The sequence below is a fragment of the Anopheles bellator genome, unplaced genomic scaffold, assembly GCF_943735745.2.
Source record: "Anopheles bellator unplaced genomic scaffold, idAnoBellAS_SP24_06.2 scaffold00240_ctg1, whole genome shotgun sequence".
NCBI classification, from domain to species: domain Eukaryota; kingdom Metazoa; phylum Arthropoda; class Insecta; order Diptera; family Culicidae; genus Anopheles; species Anopheles bellator.
The window spans coordinates 1-9613 of NW_026684389.1; the positions used below are offsets into that span (position 1 = coordinate 1).

General features: G+C 46.7%; 2 protein-coding genes across 2 annotated transcripts; one reads left to right on the forward strand and one right to left on the reverse strand.

Annotated features, from left to right (window-relative positions):
- Positions 1-737: 737 nt before the first annotated feature.
- On the forward strand, positions 738-7104 carry LOC131214201 (RNA-binding protein 10-like). Its single transcript, XM_058208581.1, has 11 exons — positions 738-744; positions 1035-1125; positions 1344-1490; positions 1553-1624; positions 1695-1848; positions 1934-2003; positions 2458-2531; positions 3142-3231; positions 3299-4400; positions 4465-5645; positions 5720-7104. The coding sequence occupies exons 1-11, from the start codon at positions 738-740 to the stop codon at positions 5858-5860; spliced, it is 3129 nt and encodes a 1042-aa protein (XP_058064564.1). The 3' UTR covers positions 5861-7104.
- Positions 7105-7352: 248 nt separating this feature from the next.
- On the reverse strand, positions 7353-9252 carry LOC131214202 (phosphoglycerate kinase). The gene is made up of 3 exons (XM_058208582.1): positions 9066-9252; positions 8571-8919; positions 7353-8376 (listed from the first exon to the last, which is right to left on the reverse strand). Exons 1-3 carry the CDS (start codon positions 9125-9127, stop codon positions 7540-7542), a joined length of 1248 nt encoding a protein of 415 aa, XP_058064565.1. The 5' UTR covers positions 9128-9252; the 3' UTR covers positions 7353-7539.
- Between the last annotated feature and the right edge of the window lie 361 nt (positions 9253-9613).

Genomic DNA, 9613 nt, shown 5'->3' on the forward strand with positions numbered 1-9613 from the left:
ACCAACGTCGCAGGAAGCCCGACCCGCTGAGTTGATCCCGCTATCTGAGATCCATCCTGGTGCGCTTGTCCCACTCCGACGGAAGTCCTATATCCTGACCAAATCTTATCTGGATCCCACACTGGCAGATACTACATAGGCCTCTACATCCTGCACGAATCTCCGGACTTCATCAAAACGCTCGCAGCCAACAGCCTAAATTTGGATGTCGCATTTTTAGGTTTCATACAAAATGTGGCCAATCTCGTTCGTTCGTGCTATCCGTAAAATCATATCAGGCAAAACTTGCTTGCTTCGAAAACAATGTTGCATGACCGTTTTTTATAACTTTTTAAGGAAATGCCTTTACTGTAACTCAATTATGAAATTTGTTACGAATGGCAAAATATACAAAATAAAAGTTAGAAAAGAAATACGCTGATGGTCGACTGCGTTCGGTAGTGTTTTGCTGCTAGGGCTTTCAGAGAACTGTCAACTGTCAACGTTTGTTCCTCGCTTTGCTGTCAATGAGTGAAAATGTTGGTGACTCTTGGAGCGGAAAAACAATTGCAGCAGTTAATTTTTGGTTTTCAATTCTCTCGGCGTAACTTATTGATCCAATAGAATAACGCATAATAGTGATGCGGCGTGAAGAACTATTTGAAAATCAAGGGTTCATCACAGGCGGGTCAGAGTAAGCCACAATTAGCGAAAGAAGTCCGTGACAACAACCACAGCAAGAAACCAGTGCAGCGAAAATGGATTGTAAGTCTGCCATCTTTGAAAGTGTAGTAATTTGGTTGTACACCTTTTTGGTGTGATCTCGTCTACGAAGTATGGCCATGATTTCTGAGCTGTACACCGGCAGAGGATTCGTTATGTTGCTCATTTGTTTTACTATCGTTATCGTTTTGTTAGATTTAAATTTTTCTTTATCCTAAAACGATTGAGTCATCGTTTTCCACACGGATCCCTTTTAGGCTGTGGATAAAAACAAATTATCGTATGTGTATGCGACCGAAAAATAATTTCCTTTGAAATGTAATTGTTTATAGTCTCACCGAGCCCAGACAGTGATACTTCTGGCTACTATAGAAATCGCAGCCGACGTGATGAGCGTGACCGGGGGAATCGAGGAAGATCGAAGTAAGCGCTTGCAAATAAAAAGCAACCGAGAAAAAACACAGCTACCCGATCCTTCCCCAAGCACGAAGAACCGGCCATCTATGCACAGCTGTCGGTGCCAGTGTTAAGGGGACAGGAGGCGCCGACCGTACCGAACCTCCGAACGGCCATGCTCCGCCCGGAATGCGCACCCTAGGGACATCGCGCTGCAAAACTGATGTGATTCTTTTTGTTTTTAGGGAACGCTTCCGCAACAATAGTCGCTACAGCCGCAGTCGCTCTCGATCGTACAGCAGGGAACGTTACAGCTCGCGCCAGCGGAGCAATGAAAGAGATCTTTACAGAGATGAAAACGATCCAGAGTATGATGATGGAGGCTGGGAAAGGTTTGTGCAATCTGTGAAAGGTTTTTTTTGTTTCATTCGTCACTTTCGGCTCCCCTTTTCAGAGAACGCTACAGACCTCGCAGCCGAGAACGGGATCGAGAAAGACGATCACGCGAACGGTATCGCGATCGAAGGTGAGAAAACCGTTGAATATCACCGTTAATTTGATAATGAGTGTCGATTGCGACAAACGTTGCATTACAGAGATCGCGAGAAGGGGAGTCGTCGCGGAGGATATTCTCCCAGCTCTTTGGATGATGGAGACAATTTCGACAGCGATAATGAGTACATGTATGAAACCACGCCCAACAATAATATCATTATTCGCGGGTTAGCCCCGCAAGTGACCGAAGCAGACGTAAGATCCTTTTTTTCATCAAAACGATTTCAATATGTATGATTATTCAACTATTTAAGACTTTCGTACCTTTCTTATGCTACAGATCATAAGCGATCTCATTCAGTGCGGTTTGCAGGCACTCCATGTGAGGCTGATTCGCAGGAAAAAGACAGGTAATAATTTGATTGAAAAGTGTTTCACAAGTCGAAAATTTTGATGTAAACGATTTCGACGGGTAATGTATTAGCGAGAAGTGCATGAAGCACGAAGAACAAGCAACAGTGACTTTAAACGATCGCAGTCTCGACCACAACAATGTCAAAACCATCGAGCATACCGAAAAGAAAATGGCAAGTGCATAAAATGGTGCAAGACAATAACTTAAGTGGCTGTTCCTACACTGGAGGGTGGAAATGATGGTTTTTAATACTCAGATTGCAAGTGCGGCGGATCAAGTTCTTAGTAATTCGCAATTAATCCAATTTGCCAACAAAACTCAAACAAAAGCGATTGATCGACACCACTGACTTCGAGTAACTCATCCATCGCTGCGCAGTGCTGGCTTTTATGATTGATATCGTGTTTGTCTTTGCTCTTTCTCTATTCCCGACCGTCTTTTATTTCTAGGTGAATCGAGAGGGTTCGCATTTGTCGAGTTTCGCACAGAAGAGGAAGCAACTCGGTGGATATGTTACAAACAGGTACCAAAATGTCAAGACGGAAGATAAAAGAAAGTTATGGCTGTCGCAGGTTGCGACAGATCGATGGTTTCGTGTGTCGTCTTAATACGGGTCCTTCGATATGAAAACTCGTGACCCACGGCGAAGGAGCATCACTTACACGATGCAGACGAAAAAAATCCTTATTTTGTAGAAAATACAGAAATGGATGAAAAGTCTTCGAGGACATCGTAGTATTTAAAACACAATTCCCTTTCAAAAGTCGTACAAGTTTGTCCAGAAACGTCAACCGTCTTCATAGAAAGTTGCCGTTTTCGTTACTTTGCTTCACGATAGAACTGTTGCTCGATCATACATTTGGCTTTTCAAATTTGGTTCATTGAATTGGTTCAAGTATGTCCACGATAATAGGGGTCATCGCTACCAACACGTCAGCAGAACAGCAGCAACGCATCAACAGTAGCACAGCAACAACGGCCGCAGTTGTTCCCTCCATCAACTGTGTACACTGCAGAGAGAGTGATAACTGGGTTTCTTTTTCCCTAGTTAATTGAACAAATCCGTAATTCACTAATTCCTGGATGAATTTTCTTTTCTCTTTTCTATTCTTTTCCCGACGTCACGCCTGTAGGGTGTGTTGGTGTTCAACGGATATCATGCCGTCATGCAGTACACCTTTTCGATGCCCTCGAAAATGCATACGGACTGGTATTGTGCAAAGGTAAAGGATCTTGTGTGTATAGACCATGGAAACATTAGAAGCATTTACTCCCTTCGTCTCTTTACAGTGCTACGCGTTCAATTTTAAACGAAGGGAAAACTGTTTCAAGTGTCACGTTTCCCGCAAAGGTAGTGAAATCGGGGGCGATGGAAGCGACGAGATGAGCAACATTCTAACGAAAAAGATTATGCTTCGCAATCTGGACGTGCTGACGAACGAGGAGAGCGTGCTGGGCGTGATGCAGAAGTGTTTGCCCGCCGAGCTGGTCGCCAAGATCTCGAAGGTGGTCGTCTGCCGCGATCCGCTAACGTCAATTTCGCGCGGTATGTGCTATCTGCACTTTGAAAATCTGGTGGACTCGATGAACACGCATAACGCGCTGAAAGAGTTGGATCCACAGCTGTCGATCGATAGCCGGGACGTCATTATCTCATACTGCATGGACACGGAGAATCGTAATCTGATCAAATCGAATCAGCCCGGTCATCCACACCACCGCGACGCCAATCACCGTAGTGGAAACAATAGTGCCGGAGCAACAGGGCATGGAGAGCACCAGCACCATCAGTCCGGCGGCAGTTACTATCATGGTAGCCATCGTGCTGACGGCGGTGCTGGTTATGATCGCAGTGGCTACGGCAACAGACATAACGTGCACGAAATGAATAAGAATACCGGAAGTGGAAATTCCACTGGCGGTAGTGGTGGTCGAAGTAACTACCAACAGCATTCTGGTGCTCCATCATTCAACGCAACTGTGGCCGGATCCGCTTCGTCGCAGACGACTACTTCGGCGGATGCAGATTTACCTGGCAACTATACCCTCGCCGACGTTCCTCGCCTAGCAGAGTACAGTGCATCGATGTATGCGTCGAATGCTGCCGAACATGAGTATTATCTGCAGTACTACAAAGAGTACTACACGTCAAAGCTGTCACAGACGTTGACACCAAGCCAAGGCCTTCCAACGGGGCCCGTGTCTTCCTCAGGTGGGAGTGAGACGGCCAACAATGGTGCTGCCGTGGCACAGTCGGCCATAGCTCGCAAGCAAGCGGGGGGTGCTGGTAAAGGGCCAAAGGCGGATGGTTTCGGTGTGGGTTTGGTTAGCGGCACAAATCAAACGATCCTTCAGTTACCGGTCCCGAATGGAGTGGATGGCCGAAAGTACCGTAAGTACACTCTTTCATTGAATTGAATTTCTTTTGTTTTAATCGGTTCTATTGTTTTTGCCAGCGGATCCCGACACCTCGGTCTATCAATATGACGAAACATCAGGTTTCTACTACGATCCTACTACTGGTCTTTACTACGATGCCAACTCACAGTACTATTACAACCGTGACACTAGTTCCTACCTGTACTGGGACCCGACCAACCACACATACGTATCCGCCCCATCGTCGAGTGCGAGCGCCGCTGCCGACACTACAAACGTCACCATAGGGCCATCGTTACCACCACGGACAGTAATTGGCCCATCTGCTGGGGCAGTGGCTCCTACTACCGAAGGCTCTGATAAGAATACGGAAAAGGTGAAAATGAAAGACCAACCACCGCAGGATAAGGTGAAAGTTGCCAAGAAAATCGTCAAGGACATGGAAAAATGGGCGAAGCAGCTTAATCAAAAGAAGGACTACAGTGTCATACAGCCGCCGGCGCGTATCGAAGAGGCCACTCTTTATTCCTCACTCGGTCCATCGAAACCACTGCAAGAGCCGCTCGGTAGCGGAGGCTATGCCGACGTCGGGTTTTCGCTACTTGAGAAAAAGGACCGCGTTTCTGGTACAACCGGTGCAGGTGCTGCCAGCGGATCGGTTGCCGGTTCCGGCACTGGTTATAGTAGCAAATCTACAGTGACGGCTAGTAGAGCCATGGCCGGTTCGGCTACTTATGGCGGAGGTTCCGATTCGGATCAGGAGCTTGGAGACGGCGATGGTGGTGGGTCCAGTGAGCAGGACTTGGTAGATTTCGATAAGCTCACGTGCTTGCTGTGCAAGCGTGCATTCCAATCACAAGAAATTTTGATGAAGCATTTAAAAATGTCCGCCCTACACAAAGAAAATCTCAAGAAACTAAACCTAGCTGGTGGCGGTGGTATAGGTGGCGGCGGAGGTGGTGGTGGCAGCAGTGACGGAGGTTCCGGTGGAACAAGCACCAGTTTGCAGCAGTATCGCGATCGTGCCAAGGAGCGACGAGCCAAGTACGGTGAAGATGATGCCCCACCGGTTAATCGCAGCAAAGAGCGCTTCCAGCGAGAGATCGAGAAGCAGAGCCAGTCGTCATTTCAGCAGACCACATCCTCGTCGCTCCCAATCAGCCAAAACAATGTTGGCAATAAGCTGCTACAAAAGATGGGTTGGTCCGAGGGCCAAGGTTTGGGTAAAAGCAATCAAGGGCGTGTGAATATCATAGAGGTATGTAAGTGTTCTCTCTAATGACAAGCATACATGGTAAAAATGTATTTCGTTTTTCAATCTTTGTCCCACAGGCGGAGGCTCGCGTGGCCAACGTCGGTCTCGGTATCAAAGCGAACACCGCAGCACAGTACAGTCGTACCACGGATGACTACAAGACTTACATCAAGAAAATGATGAAAACTCGCTACGAGCAGGTGGAAGGAACCGACTAACTGTCCAATTCGTTCCAAAGCCAAATAGGTGTAACTCTAAATATTACGGTTCCAACATTCGTACACCGTGTGCTGATTTGTTAGTTATGCTCTCTAGTGTACGACGGGCGTTCAAAAAGTTCTGACAATTTTGTATTTACGCGGGCTACGCGTATCCGATTTTCAAATTTTTTGTGGCGTTAGGTTGTTACACATGTCAGTGATTGATGGTGAAAAGTTCGGCTATTATGAGTAATCGGTCAATTTTTGACTACTGTTTTGCTTGGACAATATTTTTCTCTTCGGCGATGCCGTCTTTATCACCTAAATCGTATCGTAGTGTCGTCCTTTCATGCCCTCCTTCAGTTTCCGGAATAAGAAAAAGTGACAGGGGGCCAGATCTAGAGAATACGGTAGCTTTGGCATCATAATTTTTTTTTGGTCAAAAATTCGAGCAGAAACCACGATGTGTTAGCAGGAGTGCGACAGCCAATTTTGGGTTTCGCACAAATCCGGGCGTTTGTGACGGATTGCTTCGGGCAAATTGTGCATAACTATCAGGAAATATTCGTTATTGACTGTTCTATCCTTTGGCAACAACTCATGATGCACCACGACCCTGCAATCGAAGAAAACTGTAAGCTAAACTGTTTACATTCGACCAAACATGGCTTTTCAACGTTCACATCTTCTAGGCCATCTAAAAAAAGTTTGAACCATTGATAAGCGCTGCTTTTGGTCTTAATAGCATCACCATAAGCTACATCAATATTTAAATTTCGTCCGAGCTTTTAATTTCGTTTTTTGCACAAAATTTGATACAAATTCTTTGCCATCAATTTTTCGGAATAGACAAAAATCGCCGATTGGCCAAGACACGCGCACAGTAAAACAGCTGTAAAAAACTTTCACCATAAGTTCACCACCGAAAATTTCACCATAAGTGAGTGACATAAGTAGCAACCTAACGCCGAAAAAAATTTGAAAATCGAACATACGTAGCCCGAGTAAATACAAAATTGTCAGAACTTTTTGAACGCACCTCGTATGTTCTCGGAAACTGCTTTCCCTTTCGAGCACCATATTGGATTGTGCTGTAGAACAATGGTCACAACGACTTCGGCTTCTTGCCTCAAAATGGTGTGTTACGCGTAACGCCGAATGGGCTAATAAATGCTTTGGCATACAGTTCAGTTGTACAGTAGGGCATAGGTTCTATTACACAGACAGCGAGTGGTGCCGAGCATAGTATTCTTTTTACTGGCCTTCACACAATATAGTAAAATAAAGTAATACAAAAAACATATTATAACGCTGTCCGATTGCTTTACTCTCATTACTCCCTTTTGTGCGCTCAAAATGTATTGAAAAAATTCTGATTTTGCTAGTTCTCAATAATCCCGGACTGCCAAACCCGGTAACCCCCGTTAGCTATGCAGTGAGCTTTCAATTGAGATTCACGAATCTGACTCTTGACTCTTGGTTCTTTCGTTCAGCTGTAGTAGCCACGGAATAGGTTGTGTTGAGATACTTTATTGGTTAAAAACAAAGACTTAACGCACAACGTCACAGTGAACAGACTGTTGAATGATGATCGTGACTTATCATTGTATGACTATGCAACGCACACAAGCTAACATTATACATATTCCACACGCGGTGTGTTAAAAAGTTACGAGAGCGCCTTCCGTAGGCTCAACTTACGCACTGCTAAGCGCATCAACACCCGGCAGCAGCTTGCCTTCGAGCAGTTCGAGCGAAGCACCGCCACCGGTGGATACGTGGGAGACCTGCGATTCCGTGCCCCACTTGGCGCAGCACGAAGCCGTATCACCACCTCCAATAATCGACACAGTGCCACCTTTCGTTGCGGCAACAACGGAATCCATCAGTGCCTTGGTGCCCTTGGCAAAGTTCGGAAACTCGAATACACCGGGCGGTCCGTTCCAGACGATGAGCTTTGCCCGAGCGATGGGGGCTGCGAACGCTTCGCGCGTTTTTGGTCCAATGTCGAGTCCCAGATGACCAGCCGGAATGCCGCCGGCCACCGTGGCCTCGCCCGTAGCGGCATCCTCTGCAAACTTGTCCCCCGTCACGAAATCGACCGGCAGATGAAGCTGAACGTTGTTTTTCTTCGCTTTGTCGACCAGATTCTGCACGATTTTTGCACCCTCGGCATCGAACAGTGAGCCACCGATTTCCATGTTGTTCAGCACCTTCAGGAAGGTGAACGCCATGCCACCGCCGATAATCATCTCGTTCACTTTGTCGAGCAGGTTCTCGATCAGCTGAATCTTATCAGCCACCTTCGCGCCGCCCAAAATAGCGAGGAAAGGATTCGGCGGGTTGTCCAGCGCCTGTGAGAAGTACCGCAGTTCCTTGTTCAGCAGCAAACCGGCCGCCCGCTGGCCATAGCCCTCGCCCATCATCGAGCTGTGTGCCCGGTGTGCCGTTCCGAATGCATCGTCCACGTACACGTCACCGAGTTTGGCCAGACTTTCACGGAATGTTTTCACCTTATCTTTGTCGGCTTTAATCTGGTATGGAAGGGCGAAAGAGGGAAAGTTAACGTAGATTAGCGCTCGCATTACGCAATACGGAATGTTGATTGTGTGCAATCGTCTACCGATTATGTCGCCTTTAATCATAAACAAAGCATCTATTTTAAGAAGACCCGACCGAAAGACAAACTACGTGTACAATCCCAATCCCAAACTACTACCATACCAACCTTATTGCCGCTGGCATCGACACCTTTGCCTTCCTCCTCGACGTAGAAGCGTACGTTTTCCAGCAGAATCACAGAACCGGCTGCCGGATCTTTGCAGGCGGCCTCAACCTCCGCCCCGACGCAATCATTCAAGAACGTTACGTCACGGCCGAGCAGCTTCTTCAGCTCGTCGGCAACCGGGGCCAGCGTGTACTTGATATTCTTGTTACCGTCCGGTCGGCCAAGGTGCGATGCAAGCACAACCGATTTAGCTCCTTTCTCGAGGGCAAACTTGATGCTATCGAGTGCGGCCACAATACGCTGGTTGCTGGTGATTTTACCGTCCTTGATGGGGACATTGAAATCGACACTGGCGGACGGCGGGAGACAATATGAAGACAATCGTTCGATTGAACGAAATACGGTTAATAATTCCCACAGGTAGATCGAAAAGTCTTCAGGCCATCGACCGAATGTCCTTTTCCTTGCTCCACAGCCCAAAGCCGGCCAACTTACCGCATAAACACACGTTTGCCCTTGAGGTCCACGTTTTCGATGCTAAGCTTGTTGAGAGCCATTGTTGCGATTGACAGAACACTGAAAAAACGTTTCACAGGCGAGTAATGCAAAATCTTTTCCTTCGTAAGCCGGAACCACGGAATTAAGGGTGATACAATCAGTGCGATCGTTGCCGACTGTTTGGTAAAATTTTCAACGCTCTTTAACGTCGCTGCCTCGAATGTCACCCCAAGGGCAGTGCTGTCAGCGTTCGCTTTCATCGATTACAGTCTTTGTCTTGATCAATTTCTTCGCCTTCGGGCTCTAATGGGCGGGAAATGGCCAACGACCTAGTTTTTGAATATTGCTTTGGTTTTTATCGAGGCTGACGCTACTTTGACGCTGCTTTGATTTATATGAAATTTATATGAAATATGTCCCAACCTATATATAGTCTTTCAGGTTAAAAGCGAGCGATGATCTCGCGTTCACTTACCGTTTTTAATATTTGGTTTCCGTATTAACCAGTACTTAATAAATCGACTCTTTTGCCCTCCGACGAACAG

Coding starts and splice junctions, on each gene's coding strand:
- LOC131214201 (XM_058208581.1), top strand. Junction 1,849..1,933: donor CGCAAGTGACCGAAGCAGAC/GTAAGATCCTTT, acceptor CTTATGCTACAG/ATCATAAGCGATCTCATTCA. Junction 2,004..2,457: donor GATTCGCAGGAAAAAGACAG/GTAATAATTTGA, acceptor TTTTATTTCTAG/GTGAATCGAGAGGGTTCGCA.
- LOC131214202 (XM_058208582.1), bottom strand. CDS start 9,127: ATGGCTCTCAACAAGCTTAGCATCGAAAACGTGGACCTCAAGGGCAAA. Junction 8,920..9,065: donor GGCAAACGTGTGTTTATGCG/GTAAGTTGGCCG, acceptor GCCGTCCGCCAG/TGTCGATTTCAATGTCCCCA. Junction 8,377..8,570: donor TCGATGCCAGCGGCAATAAG/GTTGGTATGGTA, acceptor CTTCCATACCAG/ATTAAAGCCGACAAAGATAA.